Genomic DNA, 22,216 nt, shown 5'->3' on the forward strand with positions numbered 1-22,216 from the left:
GCCACCTGAGCCCTACTGCAAGGAGCATCAGTGAGAAGCCCGAGGGGCTTGTGTTAGGCTCCAAGGGGAGAGCCAAATGAGGAGAAGCCTAGGGTGGGTGCTAATAAAGAGATGAGCCCGGAGAGGGCGAGTCCATGATTATAGAGCCCCTGGGGGGGGGGCAGAGAGAAGCCCCAGGAGCAAGCGCGTACTTGAGAGAAGCCCCACGAGGGGGCGAGTACAGAGAGAAGCCCCGGTGGGGACAGGTTTTAAGCAAAGCCCCAGGAGTGGGCAAATACTACAGACAGAAACCCCAGTAGGGGTGTGGACTGAAAAGGATCCCAGAGGGGCTCCCAGTGTTGGGGACCCCGAAGGGTCAAAGGGGCCAGATAAGGCTCCAGCTGCCTGAGCCCAATTGGGAATTAATAGAAACCCCAGTAGGGGTGTGGACCGAAAACAATCCCAGAAGGGCTCCACAGTGGTGGGGACTCTGAAGGGTCAAACGGGCCAGGTAAGGCTCCGGCCGCCTGAGCCCAACTGGAAAGAGTACGGTCAGTCAGCCCGAGAGGGCTGACTGAGAAAGGGGCGCCGGTTGCGTGACAAGCCCAGGGGCGCCAGTTGCGTGACAAGCCCAGGGGCGCCAGAGAAAGGGGCGCCGAAAAGAAAAGGACCTGATAACGTCCGGAAGAGCTGCGAGGCTTGGGGCATGCTAAAGGGGAGGTAGGAGGCACGCATTGCCCATAAGGCACCGAGTCACCTCATACGGAATGGGGAATAGTTCAGCATAACACTGCGTATTAGGGGATCAAAGGCAGCCTCCCTTCTAGAACCATATAACAACATGACGTGGCAGGCGAGATAAGAGGGTGCTGGATCGCCTAATTGACATGGTAGGGGGCACTAGTGGAATCACGGCCGCTCCTAGGCCCCACTCCGTGACATATACATATGACACCTAAAAGCAAAAACTTTCAACCCAGACCTGAGTGAGTCTCATTTTTTGCAGCTGCAGATACTTTCTTCATCAGAGCAGTTACAATGGGTGCATCTACATGCGCTATTAGCACGGAACAATAAACTCCAGTGCATATTACGCTAGAACTTGGTGCTTCCGGGCAGACATGTAAATTGCAGTCTGTTGAGCCGTGTTAGAGCAGTCCTGGCAGGGGGGTCAGTCTGCCAGCCTGGGGCTACTCCAGCCCAGCTCAACATGCTGTCAAAGGGTTAGCTGGGGCACAAGGGTGGGGCTAGCTGGCAAGCAGCCCTTGCACTGCAGCACACTTGTGCCCCAGCAAGCACTGCTTCACACTAAAGAATCCCAACGTAAGATAGTACTTCTATCTACAAGTACTAACCTGCGGCAGAGTTAATTAGTTTCCTGTGGTCTAATAGGGCCACATGTGTAGATGTTGAGACCTTACTGTGTAGCTAATTAGGCAGCTCTGCAGCAAACAAGATCTAACCAGACAGAATAAATTCTTTGTTCAGGTTCTTTGTTTCCTAACCATTTTAAATTTCTAGAGCTCTTGCACTAGGCACCATATTGCAACATCTGAGTTGGAAACTGGATAGTAGAATATTAAGATTCCCACAAAAGCAGTTTTCATTTCATTATTCAATGAAAGCATTTTACTATTTTGCCTGAAATTTGGGTTACGTGAACAGGAAATCCAGAATATTCAAGGAAGCCTACATAGTTGAACAGTGAAAACCCACCGAAACGTGCTTTTGCTTTTTGAACATCTGAATCTTGTGCACCAGAGTGGAGCCATAAATCAGGTACCTAAACATTCAAGTGACAGGAAATGCATCCCTATGTAGTAGTGGGGAGAAGAAAAGGAAGGAGAGGAGGCACTTCGGAATAAGGGGTCCAAAAACGTTTCTATGAAGATTTAACCTAATTAAAGTTGTATATTAATATATAAATACATTACTTCCTCTATAATTTTTCAGAATTACATTTTTCAAAAAGTTTAATTTCACTAATCAGCTGTGCCCTCTTCTAAGGAGAACTAACAACAGATTGACTTAGTTTGTGATTAGAATTTCTGGTATGTTTCACTATCCAAAATAGCAACTTTAATAAAGGTAAATTAGATAACAGTAGGAAGAAGTGTGAACTGAAAACACATATTATGTTTTTAATGACTAAGGTTATCAATGTATTCATGAACAGAAACCCTAACCCTTAACCTCCCTATAATTAATAAGCCATAATATCTAATAAGTAATACTTAGCACACATCCTAGAACATTTTACAATACGGTGGTAAAGAAACTATTTTAATTAACTAGATTCAGTTAATTAAAATAACTATACTGCAAAGTTACCATGCAAGCCGTAGCAACGCAACCTATTTCTCTGGAGTACAATGCCGATCCCTTTGGTCAGCCTCACAAACCTAAAATAATGCAGTTTGTGTAGTAAAAACAGCAAATTAATTAGTAATGTACAATGCATAGTTCCAGCTGAGGAGGTAGCCTGTGAGAACACTTCCAATTTGGGAGACAGCCTGTGTGGAGCAATCTATATACATGGAAAACATTTAAAACTTACTGGAATCTGTAATGTATTGGCATCCATGAAAGATACTTTCTTGCCAGCTTGAGCTGTGCGCTGCCTTGGTTTAGGCTTTGGTGTCTAGGATAAACAAGCATATTTAAAATTATAGCAAAATGTGTTTTGTGGGTTTTTTTTTTTTTTTTTAATTGCTTCACTTAACAAGAGCTAAAGTGTTTTTGTGGATGATATCTTTTATGGGACTAAATGCATGGTTGGGGTACATTTAGACAAGCTTTTGGCAGAGACCAGACGAAGATAGTGAGATACCCAAAAGCTTGTCTAAATCTACCTCAACTGTGCAGCCGATGCAATTAAAAAAAAAACCAAACAAAAAACCCCCCAACAAACCACACCACCCATAAAAGCTTTTGTTTTTATAACCCCTTTCAAGGGGTACTAATATTTTTGGGGGTAAGTCTGACTATAAATACCTGTCATTTATAATTTGTTATAGTAAAAAGTTTTCAGACTTTGTGATTTCTTTGTAAAGGCAAGATGGTATGGATTGTATTTGAAGTGATAACAATTTAACGAGAGAGAGACGCTCATAGTTTCATCCTGAAAGTTGATGGAATACCCATGGAGGTTAGTAGAGGGTGCAAGTACAGAACAGAATGGTTGTAGGACTGAATCCCTGAGCAGCAAAGATGTAGCAGAACGTCTTACACCTCAAAATTCTACTTCATTTGTTTATTTTACAGACCCGGGGTGTCAAACATACAGTCTGTGGGCCATCTCATCTGGTTCAAAGGAGTCCTAGAAGGGCAAGGGCAGATGTGTTAATCCCCACAGTTCCCTGCCACTGCTTGTCTTGCTGCTCCTGCCATTTCCAGATTCAGATCACAAGAAATCCTGTGGTATAGATCCAGCCTGGGGGATTAGATGGAGTTTGACACACTTGCTGTAAACCAATTATATTTGCACCAGCTCTTTTTCCTGAATTTTGAAGTAAGAGCAGTAACAGAGGAAGCTAGCAATACTTGCAAAATTAACAAGAAAATTCTAAATTGAAGAATTGTCTGTAAAAGCTTTAATGCAGTAAGGAGAGAATATGATACAGAAGGCAGCTTATTCCCCGTTGTGTTTTTCCCTATGTACTGAGGTGGTTTCTGCTAATGAAAATTAAACAAGAACGGGCAACTTTTTTCCTTTTTTTCCTTTTTTTTTTTTTTTTTTTTTTTAAATGGTGCTCTTATTTTAAATATCACTGCTTTACTAACTTCCAATCTTCTAATAGTGAAAGCAACACACACACTGCTGCCTTGAAGATCTGTCAAACACTCAGAAACATTTTCTTTAGATTTAAGTTATACAAATATGCAACTGTAACTGGATCAGTGCCCCAGGCATGAGCATGATGCCCCCTGGTGGCCATGTGGCTCCCATGCCACTGTGGCTGTAGGTTATCCCAGCGTTTTTCCCTCCTGCTATGCCTTGATGTTCTTCATTCACTTTGGAAAGTGAACCCTGCCCTGTTGTTCTGTAAGTGGATCTGTCTTGGGTCCTAGTGGTCCCCAACCAGCCTTCACGCTAGGTAGGCCCTCCTGTCCTGTATGTGACCCAATGCACCTAATGCCTTATGAGCTAATCATGGCCTCTGAACCTCCCCTATAGTCATGCCCATGCCTTGCAGGTGTTTCCAGTCATCACTTAGGTGGGCACTTTGCCCCATCTACCAGGCCACTTCAGACCTCCACTCCCTTACTAGTACTGGCCTCTGCCCCTCTGCTCTGGCTAGTTTCTTTAGCCTAGACCCACAGTACCAGGCCTGGCTTCTTGGGCCCCAGCCCTCCTCTTGCTCTTCAAGGCTCTTAGCTTTGTCCCTCCTGGGCTGTGGGCCACTGGTCCTTATCTCTGCCCCTGTCTCTGACCTTCATGGCCTGCAACTCCCCAACCCTTGCTTTGCCTCACAAGCATCACTGCCCCTCTTGAGCTATAGGCCCCTGGCCCTAATCTCAGCCCTGCTTTGGGCTGTGGGGTCTCTAGCCCTGTTTCTGTCCCTGTGGGCTATGGGCCCATGGCCCTGGTTCTTGCCCCTCTAAGGCAATGTTGGGCTCCCATGTCCCTATCTCTGCCCTGATAGGTCTCTGGGCCCTCTAATCTAGTCAGTGCCTTGAGCCCAACCCCAGCGAGGCTCAAGGCAGTCACATGTCCCTCTGGCACTAATGCAACTTTCAAACCACCCATACAATCCCAAACCCAAACCACTGGTACAAATTCAAACAAAACACATAAGCCCTCAGGTTCCAACAAAACTCCAGGCCCAAATGACTGTCTAGTTTCTCCTTGCCCTGTGTCCTATCATCCCTTACATCAAGCAGTCAGTTCTACTGGTATTCTCAGGGCATTTCAGGAGCTAGCAGAGCCTCCCACTGCAACTTTTCAGGGCAGGAGCTCTTTATTTGGTAACTAGCAGGGTCAGACTGATTGCCTGGGTTCAGGCACTGGCTTAAAGAGTCTCCTAAGCACTGTCCCCTCTGGTTACATGACTCTGTGGGCACTCACAGGAGTCCCCCTCTGTGCCTGATGACCTCCTGTTCTCCCTGCTAGGACTTAGCTCCTCTGTCTGCAGCATATTGTTTCTGGGCTGACTCCCTAACTGCCCTTAATGATTTTTTCTGCTCTGCCTCCCTCCCCAGTTTGAATCATCTTTCCTTAGTTAGCTTCTACCTGTGCCTCTCAATCTGGTCTGTTTCCTGGCAGCCATTTCATTAGCAGTTAGCTTGTTTCCTAGCTGCTTGTTCTCCCGAATTCTGCCTAGCCTGCTATTCTTTCCTCTTAGAGTAACAGGAGCTTTCTAGCTTCCTGTTATAGCAACCTATTTCTTTTAGAACAAGGTAGCCAAATTCAGAAAGGAATTCATCACAATCAGTACTTGCCATTACTTATAATGTCTTCTCTTTTGTGTGGAGTTAAAGCTGGTTTAATTTTCAGCTTGATTATTTATTAGCTGATGGGCAATATTCCAAATCTATAGTCTGATGACTACATGGTAAACTATTCTGGAAATTTTTAAAATTTCTTTTGGGGGGGTGGGGTGGAGGGGTTCTCATCTGACTGAGGATTTGAACTTAACTTAAAAAAATATTTTGGAAGTCCTACAAAATGGTTCTATGAAAAAGGATTTATTTTTTTTTATTTTTGTGTTCTAAGCTATTGTGTACCTATGTAGGAGACTTCAAAAATGGCAACAGGGAAGTCTCTCAAAGGAGATCCAAGATTGTAGTTGCATAAAGTATATGAACTAAGCACTATGAAATGCATTGTATAGATTAATCCTACTTAGAGCTGGATTGAATGATCTATTATAAAATCTCTCTTAAATCTCTTAAGCATTGTGAACTTGCTAAATTACTTACTGCTGCTGATGTACTAAAAGAAGTGATCAGGGCTGGAGTCTGAACTTCCTCCTTCACTGGTGATTTAGTCTCCATTGATTTCTCATTTTGGATGTAATTTGCTAGGTCTGCAGGGATTGCTGTTCCACTTGGTGGTAGATAGGCAAATCTCCATTTTAGTTCAACATCAATGGTACCTGTTGGGTGCTTTTCACAATTTGTTAATTCAAATGTACCTGAAAGTAAAAAGCCAAAAAGATCTAACTACATAATTTCTCATGCAAAGTAAAACAGCATGGAATGCAAGAATCAAAGAGGAATTGTATTCATTTTCTAAAACTCCCTTAAGAATGTCATTATCCAATATACAACATAGAATATTAATTCAAAGCAGAGGGGTATCTCCTAAAGATTCAACCAGAAATGGGGACTATTTTGAAGCAAAGGATTTTAAGACCACAATACAAAATGGCCTGTTAACATTTGAATAGATACCTTGTAGGCCTTCTAGGCCCTAATGAACAAGGCTACTATCTCTCTGATATCACATTCTTTATACTTTTTCAAAGTAGCTTTCTTTAGCTAACATAATTTCTCTGCTCCTTAGCTAAGGTTTATTTGTTCAGTTTTTGTTTTAAACAATTATACAATTTATTTTTTTTAAATGTATGCAAATTTCACTAATCCAGAAACCAACTCTGACAAAATAAAAACAGCTTCTAAGAGTTGTTAGATTTTAATGAATACAGTTGAATAAGAATTTTAAAATAAGATTATCAAGTGGTTCTGAGAGTCTATTGGCAAATGGATACAAGAAAAATTATTTAAATGTGTATTAAAGTATTTAAATATACATTAGAAACATTTTCTTTTTATTCAAATTGCCACATAATTTGTCTATGCACTACTGTTAAATATGACTGCTACAAAATTTGTTCTTAGATTCTTAGTGTACACTTCTGCAAATGATTTTAATTGAGTTAACTTTAAGTGGTGAATTAAGCAACAGTCCTTATTGACTATATACACACCCCCTGCAAAGAGTCTTGTAAATTATAGACACACATAAAAGGGTGGCCCAGAGGATATGAGCTAGAATGAGTTTTTCTGTGATGCAGCATCATTTAAAAACAGAACAACAGTAATGAAGCTTTGCACACTGTTTTAGATTTATTAGAAAAGTCAAAACTCATCATGGAGGGTTTTCCCAAATTATTTCTGCTATACATCCCATTTCTGCAATCATATGTATAAAAGTTGAAATGCCTGTTCAGATGGATGCAACTGCAAAGCCATGGCCCATATGGACCTATGCCTTAGTACAGTGGTCACCAACCAGTGGATCTTGATCCACCAGTAGATCTCGAAGCCTCTTGGAGTTGATCTGAGGCTGGGGTGGGGGGCTGAGTGTCTGTGGACATGCACGTGGACACCCCAGCCCATGGGGGAGGGAAAGGGCAGGGGCTAGATCGAGGCCCCCTGCAGTGAGGGACAATACCGCAGAGGCAGGAGCAGGGGTAAGCTGAATGGGACCCTGGCTGGGTGGGACTTACCTGCTAGGGAGGCACACCCCCAAATAATTTCTTCTCCCTCTGCCTCTGTCTGCTCCTCCCCACTTCCCTCCCCACAGACTTACTTGCTGGGTGGGGGGGAGGGGAGAGTATGGTAGCAATGCAAAGTAGATCTTGGGTTGCTTTTAAATTCCAGAGATGATCTGCTACCTTAAAAAGGTTGGAGACCACTGCCCTTAGTACAACACCTTAATAGCAGTGCTAAATATTGTTCTAATTCCATATATGAAGCTTATCACATATAGGACTTTTCCTCCTTTGAGATTCATATTTCTGTTTATTAATTCTGTTTTAAAATAAGTTTGTAAAAATAATTTTAAAACATTCATTTCAATGCATGTAGCATAGATTCAAATGCAGTTCCTAAATCTAATTTTTGTTCCAGAATTGTCCAAGGGAGGTTAACACTAATGGTGCCTTCCTATCAGTGTCACCGAAATACAGTTTATTGACAACTTAGCTAAGTCTCAGCAAATCTGTCAAATATAAGGAGATTAAGAAAATATTAGCAAAATAAAGAAAACATAGATGTCACGTAAGCAATTAAATTCAAGCACTATTAATGAATGGCAACTTATGCTGATCAGACCTATGGCTTATTTATCAAATGACACTCATGTCACAAACAGAACTGTGAGCTGAATACAGGAAAAGAGAGTACATATGTTGTCGTTAGTGTGAGTAGGCTTAGTTACAGTTTATCCTTGATTTTTTGGGAGTTTTTTTAAACTTATACGGAGGTTAAAAACATTATAACAACTCTTTTTCATTTAGGAAAGATTTATGTACAAATCTGAACCTTATATTCAGCCTGATTTAAACAGGCAGTTTCTGGAGGTAATGAAATGCAAAACCTCATAATAAGTTGTCAATAGAATTTACTCTGGTGTAAAACTAAAATACCACTAAAATGAGGCCAACCATTTAAAAAAAAATACATAATGGAAAGGCATGTAAACAGTTTGTTTTCTCTGCAGAAGATAAATTCTTACCTGAGATGCATCTGTCATGTGCTAATGAAATAAGAGGCACACTGGCTTTCCCTATATAAACACTTTCTTCCTTTTCATCATCATCGAACACATAAAAGGTCAAGGACTCTGATTTAAGGTATCGGTCTAAATCCTCATTCATTGGCACTGGGAACTGCATGTGACTGTCTAACTGTGGGTTGTTGCTGCTGCATATGATGGGAGTATCATGGTCTGCAAAGTCAAAGAACTTGTAGACAACATAAGGACTTGGCTGAAGGTCATTTTTTCGGGACTGTAGATTGTTACAACATTTTACTGTAATATGGAGTTCATTTAAATTGCCATCTGCTGAAGCGCTGACTTGGGCAGTTCTGAGTACTGGCTGCTTTAACTGAAAAAATACATGTTAAATTAAAACCATTAAAATTCTTATGCTGGCATAGCTTAAGAGATATATAAACGGAACAAACTGCTGTTTGCTTGAATGACACCCAAACTACTGTTTAACTGAATTCATGTGTCAAAACTTTATTTGTACAATAAATTTAGCTCAATATTACTTTGAAGATGCAGAAGAGGGGATGAACCTCTTTGTATCTGCTGCTTGTTTATTTGCTTCTTCTAAAACTTCATGATTCAGCATGTCAACAAAAAGCAATTCAATATAAAAACAAGAGTAATTCAATTTTAAGTAGAGTTACACACATTAACTGGTACTGGAACAATGGTACTAGATCATCAATGGAATTCCGTTCATTACAAATGATTATCAGGACCTTGTATTACTGTATGCTGTGCAGATATGTCACAAACATTGCATTGTTAATGCAGAGTTGCATTATAGAGTTTCTTGGAGGCTGAAGGTCTAACATCTGGATGTGGCAGTTTGGTGGGACAAAACATACCAGCTGGATACATTTGTTAAATTATCTTTGTGAAATAGTTTATAATAATTATGAAACCTAAATATGACAGTTCCAGATTTATCAGCTGATAGAATTGAGCAGTTCACACCTACCAGAGCTAATACTCAGATTATTCACAGACACGGAAAGACATACTTTTTATGAAAGTGTGCAATTTGTTCATGTTTTCAGGACTGCTGTACTTTCAAACCTATAAGAGCTAGATTTTTTTTAAAAAAAGTAAAAGTATAGATTCTAAACTAATGCTACAGCTAGTTCTGCAGCTGCAGACTCTATGAAACTTCATATAATGTTGCTGTTTCTTACAACATTATAGTTTCTGCCATGAAAGGCTTGTAAAAGCAGCAGTGATTCATTTATGTGTATGGACAGTTTCTCAGTTTTTTGGGGTTTTTTTAATGCTCTTCCCATCCATGGACAACTGGTGCCTCTTGAGTCAGGGGAGGCATGTGCCCCCTCCTGACACCTGTCAGCAACAGGGGTTGAGGGTCCCTCTGTGGCCGGTTTTACTCACCAAAAAGCCGCTACGCTGCTTCTGGAAGTCCCACGGCCACTTCTGGAAGTGGCGCAGCTGCTTTTGCTGGCAGCCCCGCTCCCTGGCCGGTGCTCACAGGGGGGCCACTGACACTCCCGTCATCCCACCCGCCTGTCGCCTAAACAGGGAGTGCGGCCTGATAGGGGGTGCACCAGCATTCTCAGGGGGTGCACATAAACCCCTGCGCACCCATCCCTTATACGTTGCCACTGTTCCCATCCTATTTTTCCCACAAAATACATTTTATCTGTTTTGTTTGGATTTGTAGATATTTGAGATTATGCTTATATGACAATGACTGAGTTTAGATAATTAACATGGCAGAAAGTAAATAAATATAAACCAAAGTAGAAAAGACTTAGTAGCAGCTTTTAACTTTCACTTTTAACAACTTCCAGAATCTATAGATTAAATTTAAATAACTTTTATTTCCTTTAAAACCAGATTTAAATATTCAATGGTATAAATTGCTGAACTACTTCTGACGGCAACAACCTAAAAGTACTTCTATTGATCTAAACATAGAAATAATGACCCAAATTTGCTTCTCAGATTACACTGGTGTAAAGCTGGAGTAATTGCACAGAAGTCACTGAAATTATTCCAAATTTTCAGTGGTTTATACTGATAGCATAAACTGGCTCATTAAGACAGTTTAAAGAAAGTGCTTCCTAAGTCAAATGCCAAAGACATCTGAACTCCCTTTCTTTTATGACTGCTGCTTACAAGCAGGATACATGAGCAATAGTCGCGATAGAGTACAGCAGTGGTGCTCAACCTTTTTCCCTAGTGGGTCAGACAGACAGTGCCTGGTCCAACTACAGGCCAGATGGTGGTTCTGATCCAGTGTCAGGGGCTGGTGAAGCAGGCACCTTCCGGCTACACAGAAGGGGTGGGGGGCAGCTTGGTTTGAACCCCGCTTCATGGGGGGAGGGGGGAGAAGACAGCTTTATCTGGACATGTGGGGTGTTGGGGGAGGATGTGATCTGGCTGGCAGGCTGAACAGGGCATGGCTTGACCTTTGGGGAGAGGGGTGTGGCTCAACCCTAACCCAGGCCTTTGTGGGGGAATGGACATGTGACCCAGCCCCAATCCAGCCCTGTGAGGAAAAGGGAGCATGGCCTGGCCCCAACCCAGCCTTGTGGAGGAAAGGGGGCTTGGCTTGGCTCTGACTGGGTGCGCAGGTCTTGGAATTTATTAATGCCAAATTTCCCAACCTATGGGGAGCCCTGTGGGTCAAGTGCCTTGGCACTTACATTTGGCCTGTGGGCCAGAGGTTGAGCACCCCTGGTGTATAGTAACAGAATTCTTCTAGAAAAAAAAATTAGTTAAAAGAAAAAGAGAGAGAAATGAAAAGTTTAGTTCAAAAAAGGATTATATTACTTAAATGTTCAGCATCATTCTTCTGTTAACTTACAAAAATATCAAAATAGAGCCATTTGTAAAGTGATTTATGGTTTTGTTCAACCATTGGTACAATATCATTCTTAAATAATCAAATATAAAACCCATTATTTCCAGGAAAATTCTTCAAATTAACACCACCTTGAGTTAGGACTCACTGGAAAATACTGCAATAGTAGCAGTACATTTTGGTTAACATTTTTAGTTTCAATGGCAAGGAAATACTTGCGTTAAAAAAAAAAAGTGCAATACTGAACACTTCAGTCTGTGTATTCTATGTCAAGTTCAGAAAAAAGTTAATTTACCTCTGGCATTTGTTTACATTCCCTTACATTGGATGTTATGTATCCTAGAGCTTTTGATCGTTCTTTGTAGAGTCGAATAGTCTGATCCATAGGAACACGTAATCTTATCCAGTATTCCACAATGCCATAGTTTTGGATGCCCCCTCCAATTCCTGAAGAAAAATATAAGTATAAAAAATAACTTTAAAACAAACAAATTAAGGCAGTAAAATTTAACACCCAAAAGTCAAAAAATGCCAGAATTAAAGTTACTTCTTGGGCACATACTTTATGATATCTTTGCCAAAATAATATCAGTAGTTTATGGCAGAACAGGAACAGAACTCATCTCTCCTGGATTTAGGTCCACTGCCTAGAGCAAAACAACAACCTTTGTCAAATGTCTGCCTCATTCACTGTCCGCATCTTGTTAAATGAGGCCGAGGTCCAAAATAGCATTATCACACAATTAAAGCCTAAAATAGATCTGCTTGGAACAGAAAGAGTCTGGAAAGGTTAGAGTCTGGCAAAGGTATGAGCAACTGAAACATTGGAAATGTTATGCAATTTTAACAAAAAGCAGCAATACCAACCTATTTTCTATTAAACCAAGCATTTAACATCTTGGAAAGGCCAAATGCCAATACACATATTGCCATGGTTAAGAATATGTTTGATAGAAAAAATAAGGAATATAGGACCTGTTTTTTCAAAAAGTTTATCCAAAACATCTTTAAGATTTCTATTAATTATAATGTTCTTTTAAAAAATCTGAATACAAATTGTGTTTCATATGCAAAATGTAAAGCCAATTGAAATAATGTCTTTTATTTGATGATGTGTATTTGAATTAACTGAATTAATACCTTGCTTTTTTGATAAAATAATAGTTGATAAATCGGATATTTTTTCAAAGATTAAAATGAAAATGGTTAAAATAGCTGTACTAAAATGTCATAGAATTTGCTTTAAAAGGGGGGGGAGGGGAATCTCATTTTGAACATTTAATGTCCAATATGTGTAGTTATGTAAGAAAATAGGTAGAGTGAAATACAGTGAACAAGAACTCTGCTCATACTTGTGATTATTAAAATACGAATACTAACAAATGAAATTAAGAACAAGTAAAAACATCTTTATCTTTTCAATAGCTCATTACTTAATTTGTGATCTCCAATCTGCTGATAGGAAGTACAACTACTTCTTCCTTTCTCTATAACTGATAATTAAGGAAGCTGTTAACTTAGTTAAGACCCTCAGGTTTGCTATAAAGCACTACTCACAGGATCAGGAGGCCTGGAAGGGACATCATGAGGCCATCTAGTCCAGCCCTCTGCTCCAGGCAAAATCATCCCCAATTAAACCATCCTAGCCAAGCGTCTGTCTAACCCACGGGTCGGCAACGCCTGGCACCCATGGGGTGAGGGGCAAGGAGCACTAGCAGGGCATTTTGCCATGTACCCCTTGCCCCCATTTTGTTTTTCTGCCATGCTGGCATTCCGGCACCTTCCGAGGTAGGCACTGTGGTGTTTTTCCATACTCCGGCCAAAAAACGTTGCCTGCCCCTGGTCTAACCTATTCTTCAAAACTTTCTGGGATGGCAATTGCACAGATTCTCTAGGTAGCCTGAGATAATACATGACTACCTTCATAGTCAGGAACTTTTTCCTAACCTTCAATTTAAATTGCCTCTGCTGCAGCCTGAGGCTCTTGTTCCTAGACCTGTCCCCTTCTAGCCACAGTACATTTTCATCCTCTCTATAATTGTCTTTCAGATATTTGAAGACTGTTATAAAATCCCTCCTCAATCTTGTCTTCTCTAGACTAAATAACCATAGTTCTTTCAGCCATTTCTGGTAAGTCATGCTTCCTAGGCCTCTAAACACTTCTGTTGCTCTCTGCTGGATTCTTTCTAATCTGTCCACATCTTTTCTGAAGTGTGGGGCCCAAAGCTGGACACAGTGAGACTTCTCCAGTGCTGAATAGAGTAGAAGAAACATGTCCTTGTTTTTCACGTGACACTCCATTTAATACTGCTGTTTAGCATTGATATAATGCAGGATTTATTCTGCTTTTAAAAAGCATCTCATAGTAATGCACAAATGACATGTTCTGGGACAACTGGGAAAGCAAAACTAAAAAGGTAAAGCTTACACTCACTCTCTCCCCAATCTCTCAGTTCTAATCTTCAAAGGGTTACAGAACACCTTTTGTAGATGAGCCTGCAAACTACACTTCATAAATCTACTGGATACAAAAAATCATGGCGTAAATATAGACATTGAATTTATGGCACTTTACAACTTGCCTGCCATCTAATAACACCAGGTAACCTGCCTGCAACTGAACAGCTACATTCCTTCACACATGCTTTCCTCCCATCTCTATCCATTGTCTCCCAAACTACCACTCATTTGCATTTTTACAGACCTGCATATTGCCAATTAGCTTCTTTTCTACCTTGGAGAACACACTACATCAGTAGAATCTCCCTATGTCTGAAGAAGGGCATTTGTGCCCGAAAGCTTGCAAAGAACATTTTTTCCAACTCTTCAGTTGACCTTATAAAAGATACCACATCTACCCAAAGAACTCTGCCTGCCAAGGTAAAGCTTAGACACCTTAGAGAGAACCCCTTTGCAAAACTCCTATTTACTTCAACAGAGCTAGTGTATATTATATCTTACCTGAAACTGGTTAAAGCAAAGCTTGCCCTGCCCAACGTATTGCAGGTGCATTAAACTGATTATTAAAACATAAGATACACAGCAAAGTGAAATGGGTGACATGTTAGCTCAGCTGAATTCAATGGGGGTTCTGTAACTGACATGAGTGGAACCATTATTTCACTCAATAGCAACAGTAATCTTTGAGGATGAAGGAAACTTTTGCTTTTAAAATGTCTCATTACAATGAAACAAAAATGTCACATAATTTTTTATATCTAATGGGCGCATCTACACATGCAGTTAATGTGATGTGATAAACTCCCGGGTACTTTGAGCCAGAATGAACTCCTCCCAGGCACAGTGTGTACACATGAGCCTGGGATAATAGCACTTTGATCTGGGAAGGAGCCAGCTTGGGCTAGCAGCAGTCTTGGGGGGTCATCCCTGGGGTGTGGGGAGAAGCATTGGGTGGCAGAGGCTCCGGCTGGGGCACAAGGGTGGGGAACATACGAGCTGTGTAGCTAGGAGCTTGTCCCCTGCTTGGTCACCATCTATGCATGTTTCATTTCAGTTTATTACTCTGCCATAAGACAGTACTGTCCCTGACAGTACTATCCTATCATGGAGTTAATTAGTTTACCACATCCTAATACTGGCACACATGTAGAAGGTGATGCTTTACTGTGGAGCTCATTGGTCAACTCCAGTAAAGCGCACAAGTAGATGAACTCAATATATACTATTTACAAAGGTGTAAAAGAATGAACTATAACAGACTAATTTACTGTTGTTTCTGTTGCCCAGATTACTGTAGAACTAGGTAAAACTACATTGTTTAGTAGAATAGTATAGGTTTACATATATAGGAGTATATTAATTCATAAGTAGTATTTACTTCAAAGTTTAATATGGAGGACAGAAAGAACTTCACTGTATTTTCTGATATTACTTTAAACTTATCCTCTAATATACTCAATAGTCAGATACTTCTACATTGTCACTATAATACACTGCCTTAGTTTTTATATAATTATGGGAAAAACTGCATCCTTCAGAGCTTGCCTAAGATGGTCAATGAAATCAGTGGGATCTATGCACGTATATCCAAGTGACTTTTACTTTGTATTTAGAATAATTCTCCTCTTAAAGTTATAAAACTTAATTCAATGGAGCACAAGTATGTACTATCATAGTTATCACTTTAAAAGCTGCACCAGATATACATTTTCATATATTACTTACCAATTAGCATTGCTGTACTATAAATCCTGCCATTATTTTCTAAGATTCCATGGAATGTCAACTGACAGGCAGCAACTGTTTCGTAATCTGTGCCACAGGCATGGTGAACCTCAAGAGTTACAGTACTTGTCTGTAGGTACTGCAAAAAGAAGTCATCAATCCTCAAAAGATACTGAGAAGTGAAGCCATAGGATGGATTAAGACCACGCACTACTGGAGTTGCATGTAGTTCAAAATCATAGAATGCATAGGTACAGAACGTTGCAGGTTCTTGATCACCAAATGCCTGCACAGCTTCAGTAGAAAAAATCACTTTACAAATGTGAATTTCAAAGAGGTTCTCTCCTCTTTCTAAGTGGACAGTTTCATCAAATTCATCTACTGGATCATCTGACAAGATTTCTGATCTGAACTTGTACTGTTTGGTACCATAGGCAATATCCTTTAGTTGGGCTACAACAGACAATATGAAAATAGAGTTAAGTGTAAATTTTATTTTCAGCATTGACAAATTGTTGCAATATACCTTGACTAATGACTGCATACAGAAAAAGAGATGATTTATCATCTGAACACAACTGCAATTTTTTTTTTAAAATCAGTGCTCCTGCTCTGTAAAACTGCCTTGTGGAATCATGATTCATGTATTTCAGTTATTTGGTTATAGATATATATAAAATAAAGTAAACTGTAAACGAGGAGCTTTAATGGATTAATAATACATTGCAAGAGAGCAATGAGAAAGAAAGTTTAAAAAAAACTTTTTAAAAGAGGGAGCACTAGACTAAAAACATAGCAGATGTACATAGAATGCAAGATACCTATTTTTGCAGAGCTGATGTATAGAATTAAATAAAGAAAATAAAGTAAAGAAAATAACAAAAAAAAGCAAGATTACTTGGGGGTAGGAGGAAGAGAAGAAAAAAAATAAAAAGCAGGTGTATATCTGAGTGATAATCTTTCAGTAGATGGAATGAAGTTTTATAATATATATTAGAGACTGAGATGAAATTGAATATTATTACATCAGAATTTGTTAAGAATTCCTTCTCAATTCCCATTTGCAATATTAGATTTTAAATGAAAGGAAAATAAATATGAACTTGTTCAATTTAGCAGAAAATTATGAATTATTATAAACATTCATTTTGAAAAAGGAGAGATTAACATATAGAGGAATACAGGTTTCCTTTATTTTATGCTGTACATGTGTTCCTGGAAAAGGGCGCATGAGTCAAATTTGCATAAAGAGAACCCACTTTACAACGTAAGAAATAGGAACACACTCCAAAACCTTGACTGCACCGACCCCCAGACCCATTTCTACCACTTTTACAAAACAATTTTGGTACCCAACAACAGCAAACAGTACACACATGCACAGGGTGGTCATGAATTTTACCATAATGGGGATGGCAACTAAAGAAACACGTGTCACAGACAATGAGTGAGGAGCACAGATTCACAGAGGAGACTTTATTTTGGTCTGTGTCATTCCCATAATGCACTGCACAAAGCAGCTGACTGTGGGTTTCCACCACACCAATTGCATCACAGCAAATTTACCTCACATATAACGAATTTTTGGTATAAAAAGGATCATTACATAAGAGCAAATTCGCACATACAGAACTCGCATAAAGTGAGGGAAACCTGTAATAGTTACTCCAAATCTAAATTTGTAAACATAAAGATAAATAAAGGAGAGGAAAAAATTTCATATTTATGTTACAATGACAGGCTTTGTGTATTAGTGCTTTTATTTAGATCAAGTCAGATGTTTAAATTACTTATTTATAGTTATTTCTGTTATTTTACACCTCTCTGATGAGGCAAACATACATTTAAAAATTGGTCTTTGAGATACAGGTGGTGTTGCCAAAGTCTGCAACATAATATTGGATTTTTTGTAGTGAATATAAATAAATAATGCAGCTGTTGTTTTTTCTAACAGAATTGGAAGGGGTGTGGGTTTGGTTTTTTTTCAAATTGGCCTACTGTTTTCAGTAGTACTATTCATGGACTGCGATGATTAAAACTCATTGTTATTTATTAACATGCTATGGTATGTTAGTGGTATGCTAAGGAGTGATTTATGTGTTTTGATTTAGAGCAGGGCCATTCAAATTCTATGTGGCTATGGGTTGGACCACCAGGACTGCATGCCATACTGGTCACACAGGCATGAACCACTGGCCCCACCAGGCCTCATGTTGCACTGGTTTTCTTCCCTCTGCTGCACTGTATTTGAATGTCCCCTACTGCACCATGTGTGGGTGCCCCAGCTTTACTACACTGCACAGGTGACCTGAGCCAAATGCTTCTCCATGCCATACTGGCCCCTGAGGGCAGGGTCAGGAAGTGGAAGCCACTGAAGGGAGAGGTAGGAGACCCCAGCTATTGCTGCAATTGGAGCAATGAGGGGTGGGGTGGGGAGCAGCAGCTGGTAGGAACTCAGTGGCTGCCATTTGGGCAGCCCCATTTTAGAGGATGATTTCATGATAATAGATATTGAATATAAAATATTATCCATTTGTAATTTGTGCATTACAAAATATTTTGGGTTACTGTTGTTATTTTGAGCTATTTAAACTTTGTAAATCTATTGATTGACTGGATTTTATTCAACTGTGTATATCTATGTTTAAAGTCAACAGGGTAAAGAAGTGAACCCAATTAAAGGTGTGATCTTAATACTAATTTTAGTAACAGAAATATCAGTATGATAATTTTTAGCATAATATCAACAGTTTTAAAATGTATGAATGCTCCTAAGTACTTCTGGTAAATTATCTACACAAAAAACTGAATAAAAATCTAGGTTTAAAAAATACCCTCTAATTTTTGGATCCGTGCAGCCCTGATATCAAGGAGATGGACATACTGTTTCAGTTTTGAATCATAATCTTGTTGTAGACCTTCCATCTTCTGGGTCACTGCTTCAACTTCAGCCTGAAAAAATATTTGGTAAGAAAAAAAGTGGTATAAACAACATATTACCCTTTCAAAATTGCCACAACTTTTTTTCCATATAGGGACAGAATAACAGCTAACAAAATGAAATGTAAATTCAGCAATGAGTAAATACTGAGGCTACGCAAAAACAAACAATTTTCTAATTATTCAGTTCAAATTCTGATAAGAAACAGGCTCATTTATTAACAATAATGAGCTAGTTATTCTTTACAGTTAGGGTGCAGACAAAAGTGACAGTTTCTACTGAATCTGGTCACAGAAAGCAGTTAATAGCTGTGACCAAACAAGTGTATGGCCCAGCCAGATTAAAAAATGGCCGGTTGAGTGAAAATCTGAACGCTCATTGCATGAGGGATCAGATGAAGACATTTTAAAACAAAGTGCGTTCTGTAACTGCTGTCTGCATGGCCTCCAAATTTCAAGCTGTTTTCAGAATGGGAGGTGGAAAGGGAGTGCAGTCTGGGGGGTTTTAAGCCCCTGCTGGAGGGTGAGGCGGGTGTATTGGAGGCCTCCCTGTCTGACAACATGGGAGACCTCTAATTCACTCACTTCATTTTCCAGCACCAGCTGGGGAACCCCTAAAATGAGCTTCCTCTACTCCCTTTCACTGTTCCCATTCTGAAAACTTTGCAGTCTCACAGGGAGGAGGGGCTGTTGCTAGGTAAAACCAGCTACACTGCAGGCTCACAGCCAGCAGCTACATTCCCTTCCCCACAGAACCAACAGTGAATTTCTGTTTGGTCAGTGGAATTGCTGCAACTCAGAGTGCTTTCTACAAAGTATTCTTAGTTTCAGCAGGAAGCTGCACTTTTGTATGCTCCCTTAATGTTGTTAAATGTTTTTTTCCCATTTCTTTGTGGTTTTCAGAATTAAATTAATTGAATGAAGAGCCAGCATAATATCTGTAGTCCCATTGCAGAAATGAGTATGTACAAGGTGGTATGAGTAGCACCCTGATTTTACTTTGCCTACCCTGTGGATCTCTGAGGAGAGCTGAGAGATGTCTTTGAAAAGGCTTATGCTGTTGCCAGCCTTGGCTGTTTTCAAAGGGCCTAGGCTAAGCTGCATAGGTGTTGCTAAGTTGAAGGCCCAAAGCTATTTCTGAGTGACTGCAGTGTGAACCTTTGCAGATGTGACCACTAACTTGGCCAGCAAGTAAAGGAAGCCATCAAACAATTAAACAAAGCACAAGGCCTAAAAAAAAATAAGGGAAATACATTAAATAATCCACACACACTGAGCACATCTACATGAGACACCTTACTGTGCAGTAAAGCATCAACATCTACATGTGTGGAGCATTTACTGCACAGTAAAGTAAACTACTGTGCAGTTAGCTGGTACCTGCACAGAAGCATTTGTGTAGACACTGACCGAGAACAAATTTGCTCCTGGTCAGCCTAAGCAGCAGAACACCACAGGGGACACGGATCAGTGCCCAGCCCTGGCACTGCTCTGCTCACAGTTTCTCTTAGGAGCCAATCAGTGCTGGAACTGGGGGGCTCTCTGCCCCCTGTCCTAGCTCTCAGTATGGACTGGGAACCCAGAACCTGCCCACTCCCCAGAGCAACTCTGTGGGGCACAGAGCTGGCTGCTCCAGGAGGCAGATGGGGCCTGAGTCCCAGCCCCTATCTATCCCCTGGTGCAGCTCCATGCTAAGCTGGCAGGACTCTCCTGGCCCCATGTACCTTGGGACTGGCTCTGTTCCTCTTGCCAGCTCTTGGGCTAGCACCCAGGGGAGATGGGAGCTTCCCCTGGCTGCTGCAGGAGGGTAGAGCAGGACAGTAGTAGCCCTGTACTGGGGAAGGCTTACTGGACAATATTTTACTGCACAGTAAGCCTAATCAGAATTAACAGCATATGGAGACACACCTACTATATCATAGCTTTACCTTAAAATAGTAGTAGTGATTGATGTAACCAAATGTATTAGATGTTATTCTACTATAATAGATATATTTTAGAGGTGCACTGATACACTGGTCCCATATCAGATTACCACACATATAAGGAATATTGACTATCAGCAATCAGTTTTTATTGCTTGTGGCCAATAAATACACTGTGCAAGCACAGCCGCAGCGGAGTATGCAAGCAGCTAGGAGTGCAGCCCAGCAGTGTGAAGAACAGCTGGGTCCAGCTGTTAAATCTGTTGCAAGGAAGTGGCCTGGAGGGAGCAGATTGAGGCCCCAGCAGTGAGGGAGGGAGTGGGGCTGTGGCTGGGACAGGCGCTGCACAGCTAGGGCAGATCAGGGGACAGAGAAATTCACTATCTGATTATTTTCCATTGTGACCAGAGTTTGGCACCTGATAATCCCGGTTAATTTTATGCTGTATGATTAACATATTCCGTGTTTTTTCAAGTTCTTGCACTGTTTCCGCATGTGTTGCCTGAAGCTCCTGGAGAGAGCGTTCCAAGTCTCTATGGATGTCATCTTCTACTTTCTCTAAAAATGTTAAGTCTCCATCCTGCTGTTGCTTACGAGCCTATAACATAAATGTGATATTTTTTTAAATATTGGAGAACATTTTGGCAGTGTAATTTCATGCATTTCTACAAAGTTAAAGTGCCAAGAGTAAGACATTACACAGGAAATTCAGTCTCGTTTTAGAATTTCACAGGATTGGCCCTATATTCTAAGTGCCACCCTACCCACAGAAAGAAATGTGGAAAGCTTGGCACTTTTTAGGATTGCACCGTACACCATAATCTATTTCCCACCAGACACCTACAAAATGATTTTTAAACAAACAACTGAAAGAACTCAAATCTTAACTCATCCACTTATCACCACTGACAAATACCTACAGAACTTACCAGTAAGATATATGAGATAATAGATTTTCTTTCCAAAAACATTAATATTCTTTGAGATAACTAAAAAATTCAGCATAGTGATGGTATCAGAAAGTTTTATATAGTCCAACCATAAGACACAACTGAGAGGAAGTAATGCAAAATAACTGAAGACTTTTGGCCAATATGAAAAGTTTCCATTAATTAATGGATCAAATTGGAAACCAAGGTGAAAAACAGAAACATAAAAAAATGTGTCATAATTTCAACAAACTATGAAATATAAATGGGATCTTATATCTTCATAGAGTTCTTATAAACTTGAATGGGACAGCATTCACATGGACCTCAACATGGCACTGCGGCTCTAAATCCCAATGACAATTTCTTAGAAGGCCAATCTACCCAGGCCTATGTAGGCCATACAAAATTAATGAAGACTGCTAGATACCAAGTATTTTTGCAAATCAATGATGTACATTCCAAAATACTAACTTAGTTACTGACTTTTAAAAAAATGCCAGGAGTAAAGCTGTTGTTCCAAAGCAGAACACATTGTAGCATAACAATACCTGAGCTAAATCTGGTAATAGTTAATATACCCTAACTCTATGCATAGATATGCTGTCACAACCAGGTTGTTTCTGGTACCCAAGCTAGCTCATTTTAAAGTGAGCATGCATGAACAGCATGTGCCTCTGGTGGCTGGGGGGGCATGGCTGTGCCGGTGGTGGCCGGTATGCAGCAGCTGGGGCCCAGCAGCCATGAGCTCCCACAGATGCCACTGGCACTGCATGGGGTGGGGTGGGCTGCCACTGCAGGCTGGGGCTAGGGGTGTGCTGGACTCTTTCCGGTGGGGGCTGGGCCAGGCTGCACTTGGGGCAGGCAGTGGCAGTGCTGGGAGGGGGCTACAGGGCTTGGTGCAGTCATCCCAAAATTTGTTGTAGCCCCCACCATA

General features: G+C 40.5%; 1 protein-coding gene across 4 annotated transcripts in view; it reads right to left on the minus strand.

The window, feature by feature from the left end:
* Positions 1-22,216, minus strand: part of RPGRIP1L (RPGRIP1 like) — a 164,425-nt gene that overhangs the window by 59,000 nt on the left and 83,209 nt on the right. For 3 of the 4 annotated variants that reach the window (XM_090063572.1, XM_090063574.1, XM_090063575.1), the window contains exons 13-19: positions 20,769-20,948; positions 18,320-18,437; positions 15,486-15,938; positions 11,596-11,747; positions 8,444-8,816; positions 5,902-6,116; positions 2,537-2,620 (exon numbers count right to left, since the gene is read on the minus strand). In XM_090063572.1, the coding sequence (XP_089919698.1) occupies positions 2,537-2,620; positions 5,902-6,116; positions 8,444-8,816; positions 11,596-11,747; positions 15,486-15,938; positions 18,320-18,437; positions 20,769-20,948 (1,575 nt within the window). Of the gene's footprint in view, positions 1-2,536; positions 2,621-5,901; positions 6,117-8,443; positions 8,817-11,595; positions 11,748-15,485; positions 15,939-18,319; positions 18,438-20,768; positions 20,949-22,216 lie in introns of those variants that run through there. The other variant, XM_090063576.1, reaches the window with a different exon arrangement.

The sequence above is a fragment of the Crocodylus siamensis genome, chromosome 9 (assembly GCF_052110815.1).
Source record: "Crocodylus siamensis isolate JL-2025a chromosome 9, ASM5211081v1, whole genome shotgun sequence".
NCBI lineage: Eukaryota > Metazoa > Chordata > Crocodylia > Crocodylidae > Crocodylus > Crocodylus siamensis.